Source organism: Myiozetetes cayanensis, unplaced genomic scaffold, assembly GCF_022539395.1.
Source record: "Myiozetetes cayanensis isolate MyiCay16 unplaced genomic scaffold, myiCay2020 scf1, whole genome shotgun sequence".
In the NCBI taxonomy this organism is placed as follows: Eukaryota; Metazoa; Chordata; class Aves; order Passeriformes; family Tyrannidae; genus Myiozetetes; species Myiozetetes cayanensis.
In genome coordinates, this window is record NW_026086604.1 from 35,403,576 (window position 1) to 35,431,541 (window position 27,966).

At 43.3% G+C, this 27,966-nt stretch overlaps 1 protein-coding gene across 1 annotated transcript in view; it reads right to left on the reverse strand.

The window, feature by feature from the left end:
- The window catches only part of CLVS1 (clavesin 1), a 101,658-nt gene that overhangs the window by 8,308 nt on the left and 65,384 nt on the right, over window positions 1-27,966 (reverse strand). Inside the window, exons 4-5 of the mRNA XM_050329053.1 lie at window positions 10,890-11,000; window positions 9,537-9,772 (exon numbers count right to left, since the gene is read on the reverse strand). Coding sequence (XP_050185010.1) covers window positions 9,537-9,772; window positions 10,890-11,000 — 347 coding nt within the window. The remainder of the gene's footprint in view (window positions 1-9,536; window positions 9,773-10,889; window positions 11,001-27,966) is intronic.

Sequence of the window (27,966 nt, forward strand, 5' to 3'; positions counted from 1 at the left end):
GGTGAGCACACCCTAGGGAAAGATCTCTGAGTAGTGCTTTGGCACCCTGGCTCAGATCTGTGCCTAACTGACTGCACATGGGAAGAAGTCTCTGTAAGTGCACCTGCACTGCTAAAGAGGTGACTGCTGCAGAGTGAAGCCCAGCACCAGACCCCTCGTCCTACCTATGCCCACCAGCGCTCTCCATTCCTTTCCCGACATCTGGCCACAGCTGCTTGTCTCCACTGCACAGCTCACTGCAGGGTGTGCACCAGAGAGGGGTAGGGATGACACTGCACCACATTTGGCTCTAACCATGGCCTGGCCAGCTGAGCACCCAGTCATGACCTGTCCCTTATCCCACAGCACACCCCTGGGGTGCAGTGCATACCCTTTGGCACTTGCTGTAAAAACAGTTCTCTAGTGGGCTTACTGCTCTCAGCTTACTGCAGACAGCCTGAATCATTAAAACAACAGAAATGGTAAAGTATGTGACATAGCACATACAGTCTCATATCTTCAGGCCACTGAGACCCAGAGGGGAGCAAGAGCTAGGCACTATGCAGGGCAAATGCAGCCAGACTCCTCTGGCACAGGCTATCCCTGGGTAATACAGACAGGAATTGCTCTGTGCCACCAACCTGGGAATTAGGATGCACATCTCATTCTTCTTTCATCAGTGTGGACTTGCCCTGTATCTCCTGCTTCTAAGTGCTCTGAGCTTCCATGTCAAGATTTTGCCTAGGTCACATTCCCAAGTCCAGGGCAGGAGAAAGGCATGGATGGGAACTTGGCCTCTTCATTTCCTTTCTCTGCTATAGGCTGTGTCTTCCACATGCTTTTTGTCACATAGAAGGAATAGGAGAACCTGCTTGAGACAGGAGTTCCTGGAAGACCCTTAATTCCCTGGAGTCCAGTATGTCACCTATCAAAAGGTAAGCCTACTAATGGGACCAAATAAAGACAACACTGCAGCTACAAAGACCAATGTACAGCAGATTCAGCAGAGCTACTATAAAATATGTAGAATTTGATATCTAAAAAACAAATTTTGGGCCAGGTAAAGGAAAAATTTCTTCTCGAAATTTATGAATATTCATGAACACACACACATGCACTTGTCATCACCACTCATGCTTTTCCTGATGATAACCATTTCCTTGCTCACCAAGTGCTCTTTTTAGCCCAACAGCTTCCAGTCCCCTTGCTCAGACACTCGAGTCCTTTACTCCTGCCTCATCTCTCAGCCTGCCTTTTTTGCTCACATTACAGCGATTCCAGTTCCAAAAATCTCAGCCAGATTTGCCACTGAATCATAGTCTCTTCACTGCTGTGTGGCAATAACAGGGCAGATGGAGCCCTGAGAGTAGAGGGTATCAGTCTTCCTACTTCCCCATCATACTTCTGAAGTTTCCTGTCCTTAACCAGAACAGCACTATAGCATGAAAGCAACCCTGTAGATGTACTATTTAGGCTGGAAAGTCAAGCACCATCACCGTGTGAAAAGCCAAGATGTAGGCTGTGGGAGCAGCAGTCACTTGGACAGGTGTGTGTTGTGACCCCTGCATTACTCCCTGGCCCGAGGGGCACACACTGTTCTTTCTCAGAGAGCTCTTTCCTCCCTCAGTGCTCAGTGCACACAGTGCTGTGCTGGTAAGTGGCTGTTTATTTTGCTTTCTTGTAGCGGTTCAGCGTGTTGCTCTGTGACACATTTGCTGCACATTAGTCCAAGCCTGCTCTGAAGATAGCCTTTGTTAATTCCATCCTGAGCTTTTCTGTGGAATTCATCAATGCAGCACATGTGTGCCTCTTAAATGCTAATTCATTTACTGCCATAGCATGACTGTGAGAGTTGGTTTTCTTTTAATTTTCATTTTCCTCGTGGAGAGCTGAAGTGCAATGAGATTAGGGTACAAGTATTTCTCTAATATGGGATGTCCATTTCCCAGTGCTGAACGTCTGATTTTGTGGAGTCTTCAGCATTAAATGGCAGCATGCATGTTCAAAGCACATGCTGGGTATTTCTGGAAATTAGACCCCAAAGTCTATAGCTTGGCAGGTTGAAAATAAGCAATGTGCAATCTCACCATCTGTGTGAAGTTTGGTTTAAGCTACTTGCCAGGCTGACACAGGGGCTCAGAGGGACAGTGAGAGCAGGATCTGCTTCTCCAGTGTTGCACCCGACAGCCTGAACCAAAGGATCATTCCTGGTCTCCATCAGCAAGCAAATGCTTGCCCACCAAGTGTGCATCCTAGCCCAGCTGCTTCCAGTCCATTATGCCTGCCTCATCTTTCAGTCTGCCTTGTGGCTTCCATCCTAGTGACCCAAGTTCCCAGTATCCCAGATGGGCTCACTGCTAAATCCTCATCTCTCCAATTCTGCCAAGAGCAGAGAGGATGCAGCCCCGAGCGCAAGGGGTGTCAGTCTTCCAAACCCTGACTCCCTGTCTTGCTATAGAATGGCCTAATGTAGGGACAATAGTGATCACAAGTAAAAGTTGTAATTGCAAAATCCCTCTGCCATGGCCTAGGCAGGAGATGTACATTGCAGGCATGAACCGTCAACCCAAGCTGAACAAGTTTATTTATGTTGGGAGGCCAAGCTAAAGCATGAGGCAATCCTCGGGGCCATTAAATGCTAAAATTAAATATGTTTCTACAGGGCATGTGTGAATTACCCTTTCAAAGGCTTGTAATTCAGCCAGATGTAGGTGGATTTTTCACAGGACAGCAAAACACATAAGCAGTGTAAAACCATTTGTTTTATTAAGTGTCATGTTTCTAATCTAAACTACTAAACTTTTGGCAAATTTATAGCCAGGTGAAGACATAATTTACAATGCAATATTTTAGGCAGACTGAACACCACTGGTTCTGCCATTCCCACCTCCAGCCTGCTTTTGTGCACCCATGCACTGGGAATTGAGTGCTGTAAACAGATGAAACCCATGCTGCCAATGCCCCCAGAGAGCAACTGATTTCCTGCCTTGTCCCAAAGCATCCCCAGCACCAAGCTACCCATTCCTCCTGTCCTTGATTCAGCTGTGGCTTTGCAGCTTGGATCTCCTTGTCTTTTCTCCTGCTTATTCCAGAGGGTGTTCTGAACAATCTCTCCTGCAGCCTCCCTAGGACCTGATAATGTGCCAGATCCACCAATTCCTTTCCATTTCCCTCCAATGTATTAGCAGAATTCTGGTCAAAAGCTATAAAACTGTTCAACAGCTAATAATCTATATTATTAGACAGTGTATACATTACATGATAAGCATGTCCCTGGGACACCTGCTTCACTATCAAGATGAGTCTCATTCAGCATCTCAGCATGGGGGAAGCATTTCTGCAGAAGTATTTAGAAATTCTCCATTGCATGAAATAATTTGTAATAAAATAACAAATGTAAGCCTTTCACCATAGGTTTTGCATATTACAGAGCTATTTTATCACAAGGAGTTTCTTTCTTTTCCTCCAAAACATGTAGAAATGCACCCCAGCTACAAGCAGAGCAACCCAGGTGCCATCCATGGGCAGTGGGAAGTTTTCACACATTTTCATACTGATTTTTATTTGCTGGTATTTTACTACTTCTGCAGTAAATTGGTTCTGACTGTGAACCGGCATAAAACATGACCCATAAAAGCAGAAACATATGGTGAAGGAACATTAAGGTCACACTAAGGATAACAACTAGAAAGGTCTGCCCTGCACAGCCCAGCTGGGCATATGGAGGAACCAGTCTGAATAAATAAAAACCTTACATAAGTTACCCCCATGAATGGCCCCTTTTGGATCTAAAACTGTTCCAGTCGGCATTAGTGTGTACCACTTGTAATACCCTTCCTTCTGGGAGCAGGATCTTGTTTCTGAGAAACAACAATTAGTTTCAGCAGCAAGTTCATTTGAATAGCAGGGCTTTTGAAAATGCACACATCAGGAGGCAATAATGCCAAACCCTAATCTGTACTTTAAAATCCTTTCACTCTAATCCAGGACATAAAAATCCTCATGCTCTAACTCAACAGCACTGAGTTAGAATGCAATGCAATGCATTCTAACAGGCTTTTTTGCTGCATTTTCAAAATGCCTAATATAGGGGCTTTTCATAAGCCTCTAGGAAGGTCATTGAATCTTTAGATGTGCAAGTCCTTTAGAAAACGGCCTCAGATGTACCAGGGGACATTCAGATTAGATATTAGGAAAAATTTCTTCACTGGAGGTGTTGGCAAGTGTTGGAACATGCTGCCTAGGGAAATGGTGAAGATACCATCCCTGAAGGTATTTAAAAAACACGTAAATGTGGGGACAGGGTTTAGTGGTGGACTTGGCAGTGCTGGGTTAATAGTTGGACTTGATGATCTTAAAGATCTTTTCCAACGTGAATGGTTCTATAATTCTATAAGTTTCTACTTCACAGCAGAAAAATGTAATGGTATCTTGATGCACAGATTGTACATTTTCACAACTAGTGTGTTTGGCTCTGCTTTAAAAGTTTTACCCTAACTCTGAATCTGCTGAATCTCTAGTAAGGTTGACTCAGTGATAGCAATGTTTTTGCAACCCCTGTTATCCCAAGAATAATTTTTAACCTCAAATTTTATTAAAGTTAACTTTATTTAAACTTTGTTTAATAAATTTCATTAGGTAGTACAGATTGTTTGGCCAGAAAAAATATGTAGTTGTTAGGTAAAATTTCCTTTCTCTGCAGGGCAATTTTAAATTTCAGTAGGTTTTCAGGTCTGTTTGCACCAGCAGCAAGCTAAAAGCAAGCACTTTTTTGATGCATGGGAGGGCAGAGAAAGAACATTCAGTTTGCAGGCTGTGCTCGGTGCCTGCACAGGGAACAAGCAAAGGCAGAGAACACTCTTTGTCTCTTGGACTGAAGACCCAGTTCAGACATCAAGAAGTGACCCAGATGCAGCTGCAGAAGCAAGAGACAGGGAGGTAACATGCTGCTGCAATTTACTTTTTGCTGCTGGACTTGAGCGTAAGAGCAAGGGTGACATGGGGGGAAAAAGGAAACTCTTCAAAGAACTGAGTTCTTTCACATCTTCCCCAGTCACTGAATCCATCCCTCCAACTAGGGATGCTCACCCACTGCGGTTAGGTACTCAAATAACTACAGGCACGCTTCTCCCACTGTGGCTGGCCAAAAAACTATGCCCTATTGGCACAGTGATATGTGGAGAGCAGTCCCTGACTCTTTAACTGCTAGACTTAGCCACCCACCATAGCTATTCATTAAACTGCACACCCAGATAAAACCTCCAGCTGTTCCTAAAAACAACAGCTCATCAACAAAAGCCAGCGTGAGCGCCTCAGGCAAATGCTTTGCTTTTGTGTGAGCTCCCTGTTGACTAAGGCAACCCAAGGCCCCTTTCTGACCATCAGGGCTCACGGAATATTTAGCCACAGCTGAAAGGGAGGTGATTTTCTTCCGTGTACTCCAAACTGCCTCACCATTTACACTGCTCTCAAATCTCAAAGATCATAAGTGACAGGCTCCTTGTGTGGATGCAGACCCTTCAGAAGAGATGGCCCAAGACAGGGGAAGGGTCTGTTGCCATTGCTGCTCCCAGGACTGCTGAATGGATGTGGCCAAGCTCTTGGATTAAACAAACTTTGCTATTACTGTATCAATGTTGGTTTGCATGTTTACTACCTTGCCCATTTCAGACTTCACTGAGCTGAATCTTAATAAACATATATTCTGAATGGATTTTTGTTATTGTTGCTTCCTCCCCCTCCCCCTGGCCATTAAGACTCATTATGTGGAGTCATCAGCTGTTTTGCTTTGTTTCCCATCTGTTCATACAGTACTTGGGTTCTGAGATAACACTGCAGATGGGAGTGCAATTTCCACTGTTTTGATTTTGCCCCAGTGGGGCTCCATGTGGCCACTGGTGGAAAAATTGCAATGGTTTTGATTAAAGATTTTCCATATTATAGAAACTTGTCAAATCTCAAAATTTTCAAGATTGTATCAGTGACTGGAGTCAGTGGCGGTCTTTTCTAAGAGGATTATCAATCTTTTCTCCATCTACAATGCCTCCATTCTTTGAAATCAACAAGGACTCTTTTTGAGAACAAATCTTGAGCAAGTTCAAGTCACAGGGAAAAACCACCCCTGCTATGGGAAGAAGATAGCATTCTGGTCCCAGAAATTGGAACCTAATGAGACTTTGATAGGCAAGTCTAATCTCCTGTAGCCACTTCACATTAGACTGTTCATATTAGACCTTTCCCTTGTGTATCAATTAGATTGTCATATTGGCATGCTGTTTCAGTCCTCTGATAACTAGCAAACCAACTCCAATTTGCAGCCAAGGTATACTTATAGCTATTTGATACCATGCCTGAGTTGTCCTTTTTCTCAAATACCTATTCTGTCTCCCCAGTTTTTATTCCCTTCAAATCCATTTCAACCTTGGCTCTGAGAGGCTGAACAAAGCACTGTCTTCTATAGCTTCTGGCCGAAAAAGTATGCCCTCCACTCTCCTCAGTCTCCCACAACTCTCAGGTGAACTCTGAGGTGCCCTGATGATGGGAGCCAAAGCAGTGCTGCCATTCCCGAACCCAGCATACAGGCATGTACCTGCTCCAGCTTCAGCCCTTCCCACTGCTGCTTGGTGCGGTGTTTTTCTGGTCTGCATTTTGAGATTTATTTCAATTTTCTGCCTTCAGTTTGGTCTCAGGCATCTTGAAAATGCCCTCTTTCTCCTCCTCATTTGCTAACGTAGATGAAGCGGCTACAACAGTTCCATTCCCTGTCCCTTTTGTTCAAGATCTATAAATCATAACTTGATTTCTCTGATCCCTGCTACTAAAATTTCTGGACACTATATTTGGAGCAGGTTGTGCCCAGGGTGACAACAATCTCTAGTTGTAGAGGATGGCAGCACTTCACTCCACAGGAGCATTTCTCTGTGGTCACAGTGCAAGACAGTTACTGTAGCAGCCCTGAGCTCAAAGATTAAGAATGCTTTCATACAGCACTGGTCCAGTGGCAGCTCGAGCAAGGATGTGCTTGCGTGGCTTTGCATCAGGTGGTCACAGAGTCAAGAGGATCTGCAACTCTGCACCACGTATTGCAGCAGGACAGTGCCATAGAGGGGAACAACCACCGTAGCTCCAGACTTTTGGGCAAATCCACCTCCCATAAGCACTGCTCTCCCCTGCAGCGGATTACTGGGCAGGTAAACCTGCAGCGATACCTGGGAAGTCAGAGAGGAGAGGACCCATAATTGTTCAGCAAGGCTTTTCATCTCTAAATTGCAGGAATCCAAGAAGGCTCAGGTTTTATATATTTACCCCTCTCAGAGGAATATAATTTGCTAAAGAAAAAGTCAGTGACCTTGACCTTTTTTTTTTGTTAAACCCAACATTTCTCCAGACAAACACAAAATTAACATGTTACCTAAAAATGTATGCTGTGAGTGGAGGAGTAGAGGAGAGATTTTCAATGAAACTACAAAATTGCTTTAATAAGGGGAGAAGTGATAGGACAATTGTGAGGGAATTATATTTAAGATGAAGAATAATGTTAGGAGATCACCTATGTCTAGTGTAAACCTCTCTGGAGTAACCAGAAATCTCAGCCATAGCCTGAATTTCTCATTGTCTTAGAGATATATGAACCTAAAGAGGCAAGGAGGGGAGATATATAAAGAGAGGTAATGCTGGTAGAAGTCTGGAGACCTTTTAAGATGCCTTAGATATAAATCTGGTCTAACAAATCTAATAAAGCACACAATCACGTTTTCTGAGCATAGGCTTTTACCTATGCTTAGGCCAAACCATAATTTCAGGAGAAGAAAAATCAAAGCAAATACTCAGAGGGCAAAATCTGTTGAAGCCATGAACTTTTCACCTCTAACAGCAAGTAATGACCACAGGGTGCAAGATCAGATGGTTGACTTAACCGCCGAGTAACAAAATTAGGCTAAAAGTTAGATCTAGTCTGCCCAGAGGCAACATGACAAATTAGATTCATCCACTCCCCATATTTGTATTAATGCACTTTTGTATTAGTGAACAGATTATAAAAGAAGGCTTTGCCTCAAGGCAGGGTTTTTTGGCACTGAACTAATTTTCGAGCCAAGGTTCTTCCCTAAGGGCATGATAAGACCCTCCCTTCTTTGCAGTCAAGGATCCAATCCTCAGTAAAGATTTACCTATGAGCAGTTCTTAACACTTTGGAGCTTAAAAAACCCTACAGATTTCTTTCTATAAAGCTACCTAAAATGTATACTCTTGATATGTGTTTTAATAGCAATGAAATATTGAGTCAGTATTTTTCTAAAATCATTCCGTTTCACTGTCAATATTAAAAAAAAAAAATAAATTAAAATCAGCTCTCTGGGACAGGGTCTGTAAACTCAACCCAGCTCCCAGTCTTGGCTGCCAGTCAGTAGTAAAAATTGCTGACAGTGCAACTGACAATGCAATGGCTGCAGTTCACAGCCCCTCAGTCTTGCGGCCCTGTGAGCCCTTGATGTCGGTCGTGTTTGTGTTTCCTGCACGAGGCCTCACTTTGCAGGCACAGCTGTGTGGCATCCCTCTGACCTGGGAAGGAGCTGTGAATCAAGAATGCATTTCTTTTTCCTCTGAAGATGAAAGACTTTTAAAATTAATTGCATGACATTATGGCTTGTCTGTGTTGTCAGCTTTGATTTTGCTGTGACAAAATGATGGCCGCTCCCTGTCAGAGAGAGTGATGCCGTGCCTGTGAGCACTGCACTCATCAAGTGGCAGCAGCGAGGAAGGCATCACTGCGATCTCCATGGAAAGCAGTTTCACGGAGTGGGATGCCAAGGGTGAGGCGAGCGCAGATGTTACACTCACACAGGGGAGCCGACCTGGCCACCACTCGCTGCAGCTGGTGTTGGCTAAGCCATACCACCCACAACCCTGCGCCAGGTATCCAACTTGCTGACTGCATCCCCGGAATCAGTCCAAATTGCTGAGGGTGATACTCTCCAGAGGTGTTATTTTGAGCATTCAGAGCTAAATGCACAATCACTCCAACTAAAATCAGAGCTCTTAAAAGAACAGCTCTGCAGCTGCCTTTGCAGGGCTTGAAGAAGCCAGCGGGAGCAGAATCAGAGGGAGAACACCAACCCCTTTCCCCTTTAGAGGGCAGTGGTGTTTATCGTACAACAGCCACATTTCTAAGGAGGTAAATCCCTTATCGATAACAACCGGGTCAGCAGCAGCACAGCAGAGGCAAGTAATAGGGACCAGCACTGAAGCAGTGCTGCTGGTTGCACTGCACCGTACAGAACAGCATCTCGCTCTGATATACTTTCTGTGGTGCTCTGTGCAGGGGCTCATTAATTTCCCCTCATTTTCATACTCAGTAATCAGACAAGTAATTACGGTTCCACCGAGAGGCTTCCTTTCTCCCACCACGCCATGAGCACAGTCCAGGGTGAAGTGCTCCTTACCATCAGCGTTTGCCAAGTTACACCTTCTCTTTGAGGCAGATGAGCCCTTTCTGTGAGATTTATGCCAGACCTGTTCAGAGAGCCAAAGAGGAGGTGATTTCAAAGGCAGTACTATACCTTTTCATGGGTTTGGGCGAGGCCTCCCGCTCCAGGTTGGAGGACGCGTGCTTCACGTGCATGGCATTGTAGGAGGTGTGGGTGTACTCGTTTTCGTCGCTGTAGTCGGGACCAAGCAGCGTTCGAGCCCACGTGCCCATGTCGTAGGGAGGAAGAGTCCCCCCGAATTCAGAGGGCAGGCATTCAGGGTGTATTAGCTGGTGAAGGCTGTTCAGGTTGTTGCCGTGAAGAAAGATCTTTAACAAATAATAATAATAATAGTAAAAAAAAAGCTCAAAGTCATCGTCGATTCCTTACTTCATTAAGCACAATAATAGCAGCACTAATGAGGTGTGGAGTGTCATTAGTCGACACTGCAGTTTCAGGTGGGAACTTGTAAAGCCCTCAGGGCTGGCTCAGTGGATGGTGGGGGGGGTGGAGGGAAGAGCGGGTTTTAGCTTTGGGGTGGGCAGCTGAAGAGTTAGCCTGGCACCACAAACACTTCTGAAAACTCTGATTCCCTCACATTTAGCATACGACACTTTTTGAAGTGCCAGATCAGGAGAAGGGGAAGTCAGGAATTATGACTAATTATTGCTACTGTAAGAGGACAGAGGACTGTATGGAGAGCAGTGAAAAGGGTGACAGCAGAGGTTACTGAAAGTAGATGTGAAGAGCAGGCCTTCAGCATCTGAGAGGGCAACCAGCCCTGCAGGACTGACATTTCCCAGGGGTGTACCAGGCTGTGTTGCCACTTTGTGCTGCTTCAGCACCATCTGTCTCTCTAATCCCTCTTTGCTTTCAGGCTGGTTCTAGCCTTGTCCTGCCTAGTCAGACTCAACTCAGGGTGGGCTCTGGGGCATACCTGAGAGATGATCCGGTCATTGGTTGATAGACTGCAGAGAACAAATGGCTAAGATGATTGCCAGACTACAATTCACATGGGTTTCAGTGGAGAATATCTGCCTCCTCTACAGTGTCAGAAAACAGCCTTCAGGCATGGGCGTTTTTTTGTGTAAACAAGTGAGGTACCACCATGTGAAAACAGTTAAGTTCCTGAAGGAATGAAATGGGAATTTTTACTCCAACAAGAAGAGTTGAGCTGAAGTTTCCTTCACTTGCAGGTAACTTCAGCCAGGCCTGATAATCCCTCCACATTGGTGATTCTCTCTATTCCTGGGCATGTCCCACTAAAATGTATCCACACTTTGTTAATGACAACAGATTTCTGGTACTTGGCAGAATTATTGATTTATTCCAGACCATACAGAACCCCTAAGATTTAAAAACAGCAGCAATTCTCTGAGGGAATATGTAAAATGCAGAGAGAAAAAGAAGAGAGCACCCTCCATCACCCAAACCCCATCTAATTACCCTTTTCCTTGTCTTGTCTTTGAGAAACGGTTTGATTAGCGTGTACAGGGCATGGATGTACCAGGGCTGATTGACAAAATGGACTCCTCCAAAACGTGCAGGAAAGCTGTCCTATAGAAAGAAAGAAAAGCAGTTAAGAGATGCAGTGCTTTACTCCTGACCGTCAATAAGATGAAAGTCAAAGGAAGAATCTGTCTCTTTGCATCTGCAAACAAGCACTGGCCTTGCTGGGAGGGGACAGAAGAAAAATAGAAAGAAAAAGAAAAAACAACAAAAACAGAAACGGACTCCTGGCAGACGTTTGTATCAGTTTCCTCTGTTGGCAGAGGCAGTCCCTTCGCCCCTCCACACACTGATGCATCAATTGTCGATGCGATGCCGATGATTTAAAGTCGGGTCTCTAGCCACTTCGCATAACATTTTTTAACTCCATCAGGGCACTGACTGGGCCGGCCTGGGAAGTGAAAGGGGGTTGATAAGCACTGCTTCCTCGAGGGGAAGCTTTCTAATTTCTCATTGTGCAGCGCAAGGCAAGCCCCCGGTTCCCACGCACATCGCTGCTCAGAGCTCACCTTTTCACCCTTCGGCCTCCCTGCCTCCCCCTGCTAAAATCATCATTACAATGGCTGACCTTTCGGGGTGAGCAAGCAGCTTATTACAGGGAGGAGGATGGGTGGGAAATGCTGATGAGTGAAGGTGTAGGGAGAGCGCACCATGACAGCACCATGGAAACTGCTGGAGCCGCGCTCTCTCTCGCTGCCAGACAGAGCTCAAACACCCTCGGCATTAGCATGCAGGTAGCGTCCTGCTGCCGAGGTGTTCCCTACAGCATCCTACCCCGCTCTGCCAGCCTGGCACGCTTAATAGGAGGTTGCTGGCATGTCTTTAAAGGTTATTGTATATTGTGAAGGGTATTTTGTACCTACGATCTTATCTAACAAATGTCAGTCAGGGAAGACCCTAGAATTCTTTTGCATTGCATAAATAATGGGACAACTGCTGTTCCTGTGTGCAAACACGCTTCCAGGAAGAGGAGAGAGGCCCGTCTCTCTGCTGTGAAGGGAGATTCTGATGAAGCTGTCCTCATCCTGTGTGTGCTCCTAACCCCTACAGCTCAGCATGTGAAGCCGAGCATAATCAGGTCTCTTCCTTCAGGGCTTTGGCTCTGGGACTCAGGCAGGTTCCTTCCCCCCCACAATTAGCACAGGGTGTCCTGGGGTTTTCTCTCGCTTTCCTCTGGAGCATCAGAGATTGAGCACAGCTGGTGAGAATACGAGATGGATTTGTGAGACGATATGAAAAATCCCCTTATACACCAGCTTGGTAGAGCTTCTGTGCTGCTTCAAGGTCAATTTTTTCCCCAGATTTAGCTTATGTATGCATCCATCACCTCCTGCCAAGCAGTGCAGATCAGCAGGACTCTCCATGCTTTTTAGCACTGGCCATGGATTGCTGTGGCACTCACCCTAAACCGTATTCAGGTAACATTTGTGAGCAGCCACAGGCATTAAGTGATACCTTTTTCTTTTGCTATACAGTATTTTGCTACACAGCTGCTTCTAACTCAGGTCAGTTGACCTGAATGCATTACAAGTCTCAGTATTGGATGCTCTGTGAAAGACTGTTGGGTAATCAGGCCAGCCTGAAGGAAGACAAGAAGTGCAACATCACAGGTGATCCCATTTTAATTTCTAGTTAACTATGAATTGAGCTTTTAAGACCAAACCTAGTCCGGGATCCTCGGCATAAGAATGGTGTGAACCTGCTAGAGCAAGTCCAGAGAAGAACCACAAAGATGATCAGAGCACCCCTCCTACAAAGACAGGTTGAGAGAGTTGAGTAAAGAAAGGTTAAGAGGACAGATTTAGATTAGATGTTAGGAAGAAATTCTTTTCTCGAGGGATAGTGAAGCAATGGAACAGGTTGCCCAGAGAAATTGTGGATGCCCCATCCCTGAAAGTGTTCAAGGCCGGGTTTGATGGGGTCCTGAGCAACCTGATTTAATGAATGGAATCTCTGTCGATGACCATGATTGGAACTAGATGATCTTTAAGCTTGTTTCCAGCCCAAGCCTTTCTATGATTTTTAGTTTGCCATCACTCAATTTTCATTAGCAGTCTTGGGAATCTAGAAAGGTCCCAGATGACTGGAAGCTGATGAATGTTGTCCTGCTTTTCAAGAAGGGCAAGAAAGAGAACTCTGGAAACTACAGGCCTGTCAGTCTCACTTCAATGCCTGGGAAACTTATGGAGATAATTCTGGGGAGTATTGAAAAGACAACGCAGTCATTGGTCACAGCCAGCACAGCTTCATGAGGGGAAAGTCCTGCTTGTCAAACCTGATTTCCTTTTATGAAAGGCTAACCCGCCCAGTTGATCAAGGGAAGCCAGCTGATGTAATGTTTTGGACTTCAGTAAAGCTTTCAATACAGTCCCTCATAGGATCTTTCTGGACAAACTGTCCAGCATAGAGCTGGATAAACATATCATGCAGGGGGTGAACATATGGGTCAAGAACAGAGGGTAACAGTGAATGGGGTAACATCAGACTGTCACTAGTGGGGTTCTGCAGGGCTCCATATTGGGCCCTGTGCTCTTCAACATCTTCACAAATGACTTGGACACAGGACTGGAATGGATATTAAGCAAGTTTGCAGATGACACAAACCTGGGAGAAGCTGCTGACTCTGTCAAAGGTAGGGAGGCCCTGCAGAGACCTTGACAAATTAGAGGTCTGGGCAATCACCAACCCTATGATGTTCAAAAAGGGGAAGTGCTGGATTCTGCCCCTGGGATGGGGCAACCCTGGAGGTATGTGCAGACTGAGGAATAAGATGTTGGAAAGGGACCTGGGGGTCCTGGTTGATGGCAAGTTGAATATGGGTCAGCAGTGCCCCAGCAGCCAGGAGGGTCAAGCATGTCCTGAGGGGCATCAGGCAAAGCATTACAAGTCGGTCAAGGGAGGGAATTGTCCCAACCTACTCTGCACTGGTAAAGCCTCAAGCTGAATATTGTGTGCAGTTTTGGGTGCCATTATATAAAAAAGACAATAAGCTATTAGAGAGTGTCCAAAGGAGGGCAAAAAAGATGGTGAAGGACCTTGAGTGGAAGCCACATGAGGCGTGGCTGAGGGCACTTGGTTTGTTCAGCCTGTAGAAGAGGAGACAGGGAAACCTTATTGCAGTCCACAACTTCCTCATGAGGGGAAGAAGAGGCATAGACACTGATCTCTTCTATTCATTTATCTATTTATTTATTTGTTTCTTATTAATTCTATATCTGTCAAGCTGGCTGCCATCTCACAAGTTGTATCTCTAAGGAAGAAGTTCTGGACACCTTTGCTCTTTGGGAGTAAATTGTCATAGCTGTTCCCAGGCTGTACTGTAGACGACACAGTCTGGGTCTGAAGAACAAGACAGTAAATGAGAGATGGGAAGCAAGGGAATAACTTTAAGACACAGAGATTTATACTGATCTGAAAAAGAAAAATTGTTTTGCCTTCTCGCTGGAATGCACAAATGATATTAATCACAACCTTCAGTGAGAAATGTCATTTGGACTTCATTTCCAAAGGAGAACGTGATTTTTTTTAGAACATGTTGACCAGCCTTAACAATACTATTTTACCCAGAAAGGTCTAAATACTGAGAACTATAGGAATCAGCCAGAGGTTTAAACTGGCAGTCTGCCTCTGGAAAGGGTCGACTAAGGAGTAGGATGAACTTTCCTATATAGAAAATTAATTTTATACTCCACCCAACCTAGATTGTTGAGTCTATAAACTAGATTCTGTCTGATACATTTGTAGATTAGGCGTTACAGGAAAGCCCATCATATAAAAATTTTATTTAAAGGTAATTGCTTTCTTTTCATTCTTGAAGGTACATCCAAAAATGCACAAAGACCCTTGAAAAGGTAACATGGTGGTCAGGAAAAATAACAAACACCAAAGAACATTTCTTTCTGTGTGTAAGTTTCTGCTAATTTTTTTTTCCTTGCCCTATTAAGCACAATAGGCTCAATTTGACCTTCATCCCTCAGTCCACCTGTATTTGTAAGTCTGTCAATTAGAACAAGGACAAAGACAATTTTTTTTTTTTTTTTTAAGCAAAGAAATTTGATATGGGAATCATCCAGACACTATCTGGAACTGCAACATACTAATTTTGCAGGAGTCCCTAATTAGAGCAGAGCTGTCTTGGAAAGAAAAGCTCCTGTCTGGAGGTCTGCCTTGTGCAGCTCCAGGAAGATGTATGAGACATTTCCCACACCCCACTTAGTGTCTCTGCTGCTTTCCCTGGGGCAAGGTGAAAGTAGCTGAAATTGATTTTCTGCTGGAGAGCTTTTGCTTTTAGGAATTCTCTTTTGATTTCTCGTGGCTTGTGATTCCTTGGGAAGGTGTATTTTATAATGAGGTATATTTTTTGGAGTCTGCTGTGAAGTGGACCATGGGATCATGGAGCCTTTTCTTAACCTGATTCCTTGACAAAAATACCCAGTTCTGAGGATATATTTACATTTTATTTCAGTGATGTAAATGAAATATAGCACATATGAATTGGTCTAATTATTTTTGGGCACTACTCTCTTCTTATCTGAAAACCAGGCTGGACACATTAGCATGCTGCTCAGTGGTGAAATTGCAGTGTGAATAAACACATCCAACCCAGTGCTGATCTAGCTAACTTGCTGCTTCTCAGCAATAGCAGGGAATCATGGAATGGGCCAGGTCGGAAGGGACCACAGTGGGTCACCCAGTCCAAACTCCCTGCTCAAGCAGGGTCATCCCAGAGTACATGGCACAGAATTGCATCTGAGCGGTTCTTGAATATCTCCAGTGAGGGAGACTCCACAACCTCTTGGGGCAACCTGTTCCAGTGTGAGGTCACTTGCACAGTAAAGAAGTTCTTCCTCATGTTCAGGTGGAACTTGCCGTACATCAGTTTCTGCCCATTGCCTCGTTTGGAGAGCCTGACTCCATCCTCTTGACACCTTCCCTTCAGATACTTACATACACTGATGAGGTCATCTCTTCTTAAGGCTAAACAGGCACAGCTCCCTCAGCCTTTCTTTAAGGAATAAGATGCTAGAGAGATGCTCCAGTTCCTTAATCATATTTGTAGCTCTCCGCTGGACCCACTCCAGGAGCCCCATGTTTCTCTTATACTGACAGACTCCAGAACTGGACACAGCACTCCAGATGGAGCCTCACCAGAGCTGGTAAGGGCAGGATCACCTCCCTCAGCCTCTGGCAATGGTCTTCCTAATGTAACCCTGAATACCTTTAGCCTTCTTGGCCACAAGTGCACACTACTGGCTCATGAACAGCTTGCTGTCCACCAGGACCTCGAGGTTCTTCTCTGGAGAGCTGCTTTACAGCAGGTAATCCCCCAGCCAGTATTGATGCCTGGGGTTATTCTTCCTCAGAGGCAGGACCCTGTAGTTGCCTTTGTTGAATTTCAGACTGTTCTTCTCTGCCCATCATTCCAACCTGTTGAGATCCTTCTGAAGGGCTGCACAGCACCCTGGGGTATCAGGCACTCCTCCCAGCTTTGTGTCATCAGCAAACTTGCTGAGGATTCATCTGCCCCTTCATCCAAGTCATTGATGACGAAGTTAAACTGAACCTTGGAGGACGTCACTAGTGGCAGGCTTTCAACTCGACCCTCTGCCACTGATTATGACCCTCTGGGATTTACCATTCAGCCATTTCTCAATCCACTTCACTGTCCACTCATTCAATTCATACTTTAGTGAAAGGACTGCAGATATTTTCTTGGGCAGCTGGCTCACTCCAGAGTTGGACCAGGCCTTTTTCATTGGGACCTGAAGTGAGCTAAAACAAGGAATATATCTAACCGTGATGCAGTGGCACCTTTCTGGCACAGTGTAGGCAAGCCAAGAGAGAGATAATTGTCCGAACACAGGGTTTGAGTTGATTGAATGAAACCAGGGTCATCAATGGGACTTTTCTTTTGCCTAATTTGTCTTTGTTTTACTTTATATATTTGCTTCTTTACTGTTTTCGGTTATTGTCCCCCTTATCATCCCCAAAGAAGAGAAAGAAATGAACACTTGAGTGGCACAGTGGACCTGCCAGAGACATCCCAAATCCACACAGGCCTCAATAAATCTTTTATTTCAGATTGGAGAAGTATCTCCAACCTTGCAGGACAGAGCAAAATTTTACAGAGATCAGTGTTTCCCTTCTCTGTTCAGACCTCCAGTACAGGAAAATTTCTGAACTGAAGTGAGTCTGGGAGTGAAAACTTCTGTTCAATGATGTTCCATTAAATAGCTCGGGAGGGATATCTATGAGGCGATTGAGAAACAATTTTTCTTTATTTCTACCTGTTCTTGCCATCACAACATCTATTTCTTTTGGCATGACTTTGCATAAGAAACCTTTTACTACAGTGTTCTGGACTCCCTAAAAGCTAAAAATCACCATAGTCTTCCAGCATCTTCTCACATCAAAGTGTGTCAGGAAAGCAAAACAATGTTTGGAATACAAAAACTAATAAATCCAACCTGATGCTCAAGGTCGTTCCTTTAAAACTTCAAGAGTTGGTGTCATAGACCAAAGACCTGAGCTCAATATCCCTATTATAGCATCTTTCTAGGTTACAGAACATCTGAATTTTGAGAAATAAGCATTTTTAAAATGCTTTCATTACGTTTACCCTTCGCAAATAGAAAGCACACACCTTGCCATCCCATTGAACTGCAATCTCAACTATACTTGCCAGTTTACTGCAAATCCAAATATAATCCCCCTTGAAAGAAAATAATTTCCCTCAGATTTAGGAAGATATCAGTCATAAATGAAACTGTTTAAAGCAAAAAGGTCATGTAAACTGAGGATAAAACCAGCTTTTTCGTGCCTGTACACTTACATAATCAGTCCCTGTAGTGGATTAAAGCTCCCACAGACCATATTAATAGTTCAGGAAGATTTTATTAATAGTTCAGTCATAGTTTTTCCATGGAGAATTTCTGCTAGTGTGTGATTTTAATGGACTGGTGCAATAAGGGAAGGAGGCTTTCCACTCTCCACCTCTGGATACAACTTCAGCCTCTGAAAGAGTGACTGGTTGGAAGTTGTTGTTCCCTGATTTTATGACTTTGTCAGATATTGGATAGATTGTGTCCATCAAAACCCTGTTCCTGAGCATGTTTAACAGAATTCCATGTAACACCCTAGATATGGACAGAGAGGGCTGTAGAATAGGGCATGCTGGGAGAGAAGGCAAAGTGTCCCCCCATCACTACAGCTTCAGTTCCTAATTTTAATGGAGCTCCTAAGAGCTGGATGTTTAGTTTGGCAGGGGGCAGTGAGAGGCAGCGGTAGGACTGGGAGCCATGAGAACCCTGGGACTGGGCTGCTCCTGCACCTCTGCAAGTGTTCCCTGGGGCTGCAGGAGCCAGGGCTGCTCCCCCTCACCCTCTGCAGTGCCTGCTCTGATCCCAGGCACGTTTCCAATCTCCAGCCTGACAAGTTGCTCATCTTTCCGTTATCTCTTTTTGCTCCCCTGTGTTTTTGAAGAGATGGGAATGCAAAATTAATGTTGCCTGTGGCAATAATTGCAAATCGTTTGCTTCTACCTTGGCATGCCCTCAGAGTACACAGGGCTTGGAAGTAGCTGTAGATTAGGGGAAAAACATTTAAAAAAAAAAAAAGACATTACTGCTAGCAGTGTGGCAGACCTGACCTGCTTGAACATGATTGTAAAAAGAATTCTTGCAATTGTGAGGAATTCACCGATTTTGGGTAAATTGTGACTGTAACTGCTCACACCAAAGTACTCTCTTTTCTTTGAAGCACACAGTAGCAAAGGATTGGAGCAAAATCACAGGAAATCGTGAGTGCTTGGTTTATTTTTACATCGCATGCCCACATATGTAGATGAGGATGCTCTGAAGTACTTCTGTCAGAGAAGTAGAACTGAAAAATGAACACTGGGATGCATTCTCCTAAACATTTTCATTATGTTTGTTATCTCTCCTGCTACACTTGGTAACTTTTAAAATTCAGTAAAGTTGCAGTGGGTTTCTCCCAGTCATTATTGCACACTATTGAGGTCCCACAGAGCATCTGTTCTTGGGTGTTGGCAGATGGCACCAATAAATCAGGTTATAGAACACAGATTTGCTCAGTAAACTTTGATTTGTCCTGATAGAATCATGCTGTCATGTCATCTGGTCTAACAAAATAACTTGTAACCTTGGGGCTAAAGGGGGATTTTTTTCACAACCTTTTTACAAGAAACCCTTTACTGAACCAGCTCAGAATAATTTAGAAACAGAAAATTTCCCAGAAGCAGTGGCTCTGTTGGATTGACACTGTACCCTGATGCTACTTTTTTGCTTGGCATGTGCCCCTGTTCCACACACTTAAGCTACAGACTAAGACTCCCTCCATAAACAAACAAAAAAAAGAGATTAATAAATTATATTGACAGAGAAACAGCGGGTTAATTCAGGGCATTGGTTGAGGACATATGCAGAGTAGAGACAAATTCAAAATGTGATTAAAAAATAGTGCAACAAAAAGCAGTGACACGCTAATTTGGAAGTAGCCCATCCATGTGTGCAACTGAGGTACTGCAGTTTACTCTAGATTAGGTCAAATTAGGTAAGGCCAGATCAGGATGCTTCTGGTGGAGCAGGAAGTGTGACAGTCACTCACTAAGCTAAGGAGGGGTAACTTGGGTCACAGGCAGCATGGGAAGGGACATGAATTAGCTGGAGGCTGTTTTTCAGAGTCAGTTTAGGAACTTGCTATGATCTTTACAGCCAGCTCCAGCAAACCAAGCTAAATTGTCTCCAGCGTCCTGATTTTTGGTGTAAACTGTAGCTCAGGAACATGTTTATATTCAGCTTTCCTAAGTGAGGGTGACTGCAAGATGAGTCGCTTCTATTCCTGTATCTCACTGAATGTGAACATCTGAAATTAGTCGTGGGGGAAGCAAAAAGCAGGAGGAAGATCATCAAAGCTGAAAGTTGGCTTGGGCTTAATTAGAAATGGCAAAATGTGCTGAGCACAGAGCAAACCTAGCCTGGAAACTTACTGGATGAGCACAGGTGCTGCCGGCTGAAGTGTGTGACCTCAGGTCAGCTGGGATACTTCACACTCCCTGAGATACCAAGCCCTTGCCTGACCATGACCTACAAGCTGTGGTTGCTCATTCAAAGTCATCATCACAAGAAAGTCCCTGCCCAAATGTTAGGTTTCTGAGAGAAGTGACCTCCCTCCAATCCTTTCCCTGACACCAGGAGATAAAGCGGCGCTGTTTGTCTCCACTTGAGCAGTTGGTGGCTGTTTGTGGGTGTGAGTTGGTCTCAGTTTTGGGGATGTGATAAAGAAATAGGTTTTAATGCAGAGCCTTCTGATGCAAAGTGCCCAGCAGCAGAATGAGCACCTCCACCAAAGAAAGTAATGGTCAGCATTAAGACAGCTTTAATGAAGGAGCTTCCTAATTCCCTTGCACCTGGAAAAGAATTCATCCAGGAGTGCTTTGTTTGGCATTGATAATTTGACCCCAAAAAATGTTCTATTTTTAATATACGCTTTTTGAAAAAGAATAACTTAGGGGTTTTTTTGAAAATAATTTTTAAAAGTTAAGATTTAAACAAAATTAATTAGTGCTATTAACCACTCTAGCAAAAAACACTGCTGTTTTTCTTAGCTGACCTGATTTGAAATTCTCTCTCCTATCTATTTCTATCTCCATAGTCTGGCCTCGCACCAGTCTTGAAGTGCAGTAGATTTGTGGGACACTGTGGTTGAAAGCACAGGGAGTGAAGGAGTTGAGGCAGAGAACAAGATGACACCGAGGCAAATCCACTAGGGTTTAAAAGGCTGTTGAAAGGAGAGAGCTGAGTGCATGCAAAAAGTCAGTCCTGAAAAGCATAATGTGTAGCACTTTATTTCTTGTCTGGTACTGAGATTTTAAACAAAAAAAAGATGTACAGAGACTGCCTCTTTAGATTTGCATTGTTATGCTGAGAATGCTACATCATGTATGTAAAATATTTATTCAGTATTTTCTTCACATTGCTACTTGCTATATATATATGTGTGTACATATATATATATATATATATATACATGCTCTCTGCTGAAATAGCTCTGTGTCTGAGCGAAGGGCAATGAAGGCCAAACTCCCATGGTGAGGGCAAATGCCCACAGCATTAGTTAAAGTCAGCCGAAGAAAAGCAATTAGAAAGGTCTTGTGGCACTTGCATTTCTTCTCAGGAGACCTACTGACTTTGCAGAGAAGTTTCTCATCTCTGCCTATGGAAGTGCCAAGGTGTTAAACAGAATTCCTACAGTTGCATTACACTTGCTTTGTGATTGAAAGCTGATGATGGGGAAAAGGAGATTTTGTTATTTATAGTGCTAGGCAACCTATTTGGTGCTTAACAGAAGTTGGATCCAGCCTGGCTTGAACAAAGAGTGGAACCATCCTAAAGCTTCTGCTTTCACATTAGAGTGGCATGGAAAGGAGATTATAGCCTAGCACTGTCAGAAGAAAATGATCAAGCCATTTTTTAATTGGCATTTGTTGACAGACTAAAACAAAGTATTTGATAGAAATTATTCCTTTTCCAGTAAATTTCTTTGCATCTAGCAGAAAGTTAGGAAAATCCTTTGTGTTGACTCCTCTGTACAGCTCATTAAACGTATCACAGGGTCCTAATACCCATTTTATCAGGGCTATGTACTGAACAGAAGCTTGATTCTCACCTTATTTCACTAAGGATTTCAAATTTTACCCTAATTTGTTTGAGACTGAAACCTCATTTTAAAATGGAAAGTTTCCCTTCACCTGGCTCTTACAGAACCCCTTTTTAAAAACAATTTCTGTAGTCTCTGTCATCTTTGACAAATTTACTTTGATAAATGTCAGATGGTGAAGATATTTTTTCAATTCTTTATTCTCTTTCAACAGGAGTGTGTGTATGCGTGTGTCTGTGTGTATGAGAAAACCCCATGACATATTTAGTTTTAAAGACAGTCAAAATGCTAAATGCCTCCTCAGTGCTGGAAACCCAGCAATACCAGGCAACTCACGCTGCATTAGATAAACACCTGATAGTAGCAACACCTTTTCTTCATATACAGCCTCTTATTCTTCAGACCAATAGGAGCCTGGGGAAAAAAGCCCCCACCTTATGTTATTTGCTTGATTCAGTCTCTGCGCTTGTTCCAGTCTCTTAGTGAGATTGCTTCCCTTTCTTATCCCTTTATGCTGAAGGGAAAACTGTTTTGTGTATTTGTGTTTCACAAAGTCCCACATAGTCAGAGGACTGATTTGACAGAAGCAGACCAATGTGTCAGTTCTGCAATAAAATATAATCTCTTTGTGTCTACCCTTCTGTGATTTCTTTCTCTACTTTTTTTTTTTTTTTAATAACAGAGCAGTGCCTTAGTAAGGAGAAACCTGAGCATAATTTAATATCCTTGAAATAAGTTTTGAGAAATAAAAAATATGAGTAATACAAAAGATACATATGCAAAGATTTAAAGATACATTGTGGAAAATATATTTTTAGGAAAGCTGTTTTTACAGTGAAAGACAGCATTTCAAGTTTCATGACACGATATTTTTTACAACCTGCATTTAAGAAACAAGTTATGGAGACCATTTTGCAGGGAAAAGCCTTGCACTGTGCAGTATAGGGAACACACTGGTATTTTTCCCCTGTAGTCATAAAAACAGGCATTGCTGTTTTTATAGCACCACCAAAAGCTAAGACTGTCTGATACTCCATTTGCAATTTGTTAAAACTTTTTTGGAGTTATACAAAAATTTCAACAGGGAGCTAGACATGCTTATATGGGAACAATTTTAGAGACTGGGGGTGAGAAATTGATTTGAGAGTATTTCATGGGCTTGGGAGGAAAAAATATTTTCTACACTTGAAAATATTTTTGTGATTACTGGAGGGTGGATATCTAAAACTCAGAGCCTTTGGGGCATGGACACAACCTTTCACATATGGTTTCTCTAGTGCACATGGTTTTACTGACACAGTGAGAATTTGAAGGTCTCTGAGTGCATATGCCCAAAATCATTCAAGGAAGTTTGGAGGTTAAGATGTTTCATTAGATGGACTAGTCATAGTGATACCCTCTTGCCTTAAAATCTATCATGAGTCAAAATCCTTGGAGTTCATTAGCTATGTTTTCCCAACAGAGAGGCTGCAATCCTGACCCACAGGTGGGAGGAGAGCTCTCCCTGCAGTGGTTTCACAGGTGGAGTCAGGGCTCCGTAAAGCGGTACTTTGATACAAGGATTTCTCCTTTTCTAAGTGCGTGACTTTGCCATTTTAATGTTCTTTTTGTGTCATGCTCACCACCTAAAGCAATGCTTGGAAACAGTCAGTGCTGTTCATCACATAATCACTCAGAATCAGGGCTTTTGTCAGTTTGGCAGCATTAAATGCCAGATAAACTCTGTACTTTTTGCTACACAAAATACATGCTTATACTCTCTGCAACAGCTCTCTCATTTCCATAACACAACTTCCCTTCAGTTCACACTTCTTTCTCTTCACTACCTCACTTTACCTCTACTTTACTTGCACTATCACCTTAACTCAAAACAACTTTAAAAGACAGCAGTTGGAAAGTGCTTTCTGCTGTCTGTGCAGGTGCAAGGAAAGCAAAGCACTAACGAGCTCATCTTCCCAGTCTTTCCATCAGCAGCAGCCAAGCATGGATATAAACACCAGGACATAGTTTCAGCCCTTTGCAATCCTGTATATTATCACCCTATCCTACATTCCCTGAACAACAGGAGTTCAAGAGTTATCAGTGAAGTTTACTACCTAAGTAGTGTTTGCACTGCCTATCCAAAAAGGTTATTCCCAATTGCGTGTTCAGGCACCACAGTATCAGTGTGCGAGCTAATGATTCCTCTGTTCTCTGGTTCTACTCCTAAAAAATTGTTCTGATTATTTTCTCTAAAACCAAGAGCATAAAAAAAAAAAAAAGACTTCTCTGAATTTTCTAAAACTACAGCTCACAGAAAGGTGTGACCCCATTTCTGAGCCACCTCAGATTAAAAAGCCATACAAAATCTCATCCTCCTCTTTCTTCTCATATTGGGTTAAAGTCATGCATTGAGTAATGCTACATGAAGCCTTAAATGAATTAGGCTTTTTCCACCCAGAAGACTGGAGTATCCTCTGTCATATCTCTGGATATCATTAGATTTGGTAGGTAGATACAGGGCAGTCTGTACTTTCTTCTTTGAAGGGTTCCTGTTGAGAATTCTTTCCACCTGATGGCAGGCAGCAGCACATCCTCCTTATTAAACTTCCAGCACTGAGTGACAAGGCATTTGCAAATCAGTGTTATTTACCTTGAGTTTAATATGTTGGCCTCTGGCAAATTGAAGAGATATATTTTTTTTTCTGGAGAGGTGGTATATGGTATTGATGAAAAACTGGTGAGGCTGATGGGATTCAAGTGTTGAGATCTGAGGAATGAAGTCTGCCCCATGGTCATTTACTAATGTTTTTTCTTCTGAGGTTTGATACTGGAGCCAATAAAACTTAATGCCTTTATAAATGATCTGAATGATGATAGGGAGCAACAAACCCTCAGAAGCCTTGCTGCTGGTTCTGGTCTGTGGAGTAGAGCTGATAGGCTGGAGGTTGAGTCAGGAGTCCCTATTCAGAGGGATCCAGACAGGATGGAGGGACGACTCCCTGGGAACCCCACAGACAAATACAAAGTGTTTCATCTTCAGAAGATAGGGAAAAGTGGTGGACAAGAGAGGGGAAAAAACAGGGAGGTGGTGGAGTCCCCATCCCTGGAGTTGTTAAAGAAACAACTGAATGTAGCACTAAGTGCTGTGGTCTAGTTGACAAGATGGGGGTCTATCAGAGGTTGAACTCCATGGTCTTGGAGGTCTTTTCCAACCTACATGTTTATATGATTCTGTGATGTTAGAATAATCCCATGCAGTAGGACAGAAGAAGACCTAGGCATCCTGGTGGGCAAGTTGACTATGAGACAGCAGTGTATTCACATGTCAAGAGTGGCCAACTGTGTTATAGGCTGCATTAGCAAGGGCATAAGAAGGGGGTGAGGGAGAGGATCTCCTCACTACCTGTGAGAGAACACATCTGCAGTGCTGTGTCCATTTCTGGGCTTCCTGCTGCAGGAGAGACTTAGATACTAGAGTGAGTCTATCACAAGTTGTCCAGATGACCAGAGGCTGAAGAACATGACACATGAGGAGAGGCTCAGAGAACAGGGTCTGTTCAGCCACAGAAGAGGAGGTTAAGGGGGAATATCACTGCTTCTTCCAAATGATTAATGTGCACCTATGGAGACAACTGCCAGACTTTTCTCAGGGAGAAAAGACAAGGTAATCAACATAAGTTGCAGTTGTGGTGGCGTGCTGGTTTTGACTTGGGTGGCGTTAATTTTCTTCATAGGTGGCTGGTATGGGGCTGTACTTTGCATTTGTGCTGAACACAGTGATGATAATATAGAGATATTTCTGTTACTGCTGAGCAGGGCTTACATGGAGCCAAGGCCTTTTTTTGCTTTTCATACTGCCACGCTTGCTGGTGAAGGGGCTGGGAGTGCATGGGAAGTGGAGAGGAGAAACAGCCAGGACAGGTAAATCCAACTGCCCAAACGGATTTTTCATACCACATGGTGTCATGCTCAGTATATAAAATGGCAGCGAAGAAGAAAGAAGGGAGGGGGACATTTGGTATGATGGTGTTTGTCTTCCCACTCTCTTCAACTACCTGAAGGGAAGTTATAGCCAGGTGGGGGTTGGTCTCTTCTCCCAGGCAACCAACAACAGGACAAGGGGACATGGGCTCAAGCTCTGCCAGGGGAAGTTTAGGTTAGATGTTAGGAAGAAATTCTTTACAGAGAGGGTGATCAGGCATTGGAACGGCCTGCCCAGAGAGGTGGTGGATTCACCATCCCTGGAAGTTTTTAAAAAGAGATTGGACATGGCCCTTAGTGCCATGATATAGTAATTAGAGTTGGATCAGGGGTTGGACTTGATGATCTTGGAGGTCTTTTCCAACCCAATCTATTCTATGAATTCTATGATTCTATTACACATGATGGGATCCCGCCATCTTGGAGATGGCTGCACACCTGCCTGCCCATGGGTAGCAGTGAATTCAATGGTTTGCTTTGTTTGTGTGTGCAGCTTTTGCTTTCCCTGTTAAACTGCCTTTATCTCAGCCCATGAGTCTTCTAGCTTTTACCCTTCTGATTCTCTTCCCAGTGCTGGTGGGGAGAGTGTGAGAGGCTGCACGGTACTTGATTGATGTCTGTGGTTAATCCATGACAGGTGGAAAGCCAAACCACATATAAGGAGAAAGTTTCATGATGGGCAGTCAAACACTGAAAAGCCTTTCCTCAAGAGGCTGTGGAAGCCCCATCTCCAGAGATGCTCATATTGCAGCCAGAAAGACCTGGAACAACCTGATCTAAACCCAAACTTGGTTCTAACTTCAAAGTTTGCCCTGCATTAAGCTATGAATGGGATCTGATCCCTTCCAACCTTAATTATCCCACGATTATATGGTATTTTATATGTGCAGATATGTGTGCATCTGATGTTGTCAGACTGTTCCTGCCCTGTAATTTACTTAGTCTTGTTCTATGCTTATTGTTGACTGATCACTGCTTATTCAGGGCTTCAGGTTACAGTTTCCATTTAAAGCCGAAGCTTTCATCATCTTGAAAATATGTCATAGAATTTATTACAGACAAATGGACAGGAAGCTAAGGCTTATTTATGATATTCTTTGCCACAAAACCTGTATTATGAGCATAAATGACAGCAATAAACAAAAGAAAATAATCTGTCCAGAGCAGAGGAAAATCTATATCACCAACTCCCCGCATTGAACTGTTGTTCCAAGAATGAATGATATCCTTCTTATCAAGAATGTGCCAAGTGAACAGAATTCATCAGAAAAGCTGCATTCCCTATTAATGCAGCTACAGAATTTCACACATGCCCCAATACATATTAATCCCACTTATGTCCATCAACTTAATTAAAACCTCTCCATTACTGAAATCTATAACTGGCACAGAAAGGTATCAGAGCTTAGGAAAGAGTGTTCATTTATGCAGTTCACTGGACAGCTTTCCAGTAGTGCTAGGTTATTTCTGGTAGGAAGTAACAATTTCTGCTGGATATCCAGCAATTTGAAAAACATTTGGGGATTGCAACCAAGGCCAATGTTGGTCTGCAAGCATTAGTGAGAAGTTAATCGCCATGCTGGATGCTTTGCAGATGTTTCATCTGGGTTCTCCACACCCCCCCGGTTTGTTTGGTTGGGGTTTTGTTGTTTGTTTTTGTTTGTTTGTTTGTTTTTCTTTTGTCAATGACACATTTTTATCATGTATGTGCAGTAATCTGCATGTACAGTACACCTTTGCACAGAAATTGAAGATAAGGTCCACTTATAATGCAAAGGTTACACTAGAATATTTCCCCACTTCTATTAGGATCTGGCTGGAAAAGTCAGTTCACCGCTTTTTGATACCATCCTTCTAAAATTTTAAGAACAAACTGTTGACAATTTTTTTGTTTCCTTCCTTGATTCTCTGCTCTAGGCACTATATTGTTTCAATTTTTTAGTTGAAAACAAATCTTACGTGCACTGTGTTGTACAATCTGTGAGGGACTACTCTCTTAAATAGACTCTGTTATTTGAACTGGTTGAGTTGTGAAGGGGTTCAGCTTATGAAAGCCTGTTTAGTGTGAAATCCACCAATGAATGGAGAAAATTCTTCACCCAAGGTGATTATTGAACAACTAATTTTCCCACTGATACACAGCAAGAAAATATCCTAACAGAAAAATAGAGAAGTTAAACAACTTGCCAGCACCAACATTCTTTCAAACCACAGAAGATAACTGGAGTAATTTGCCCAGTACTTCAGTCTGTATCCATAAACCATAAGTGCCACTGGAAAAGTAGCTTAATTTCTGACAGAGAAGTTGTGAAGCACCCTGATTGTTAAAAATATTTTCCCATTAACTTGGGAAGAGAAGGCTAATTATGAAAGA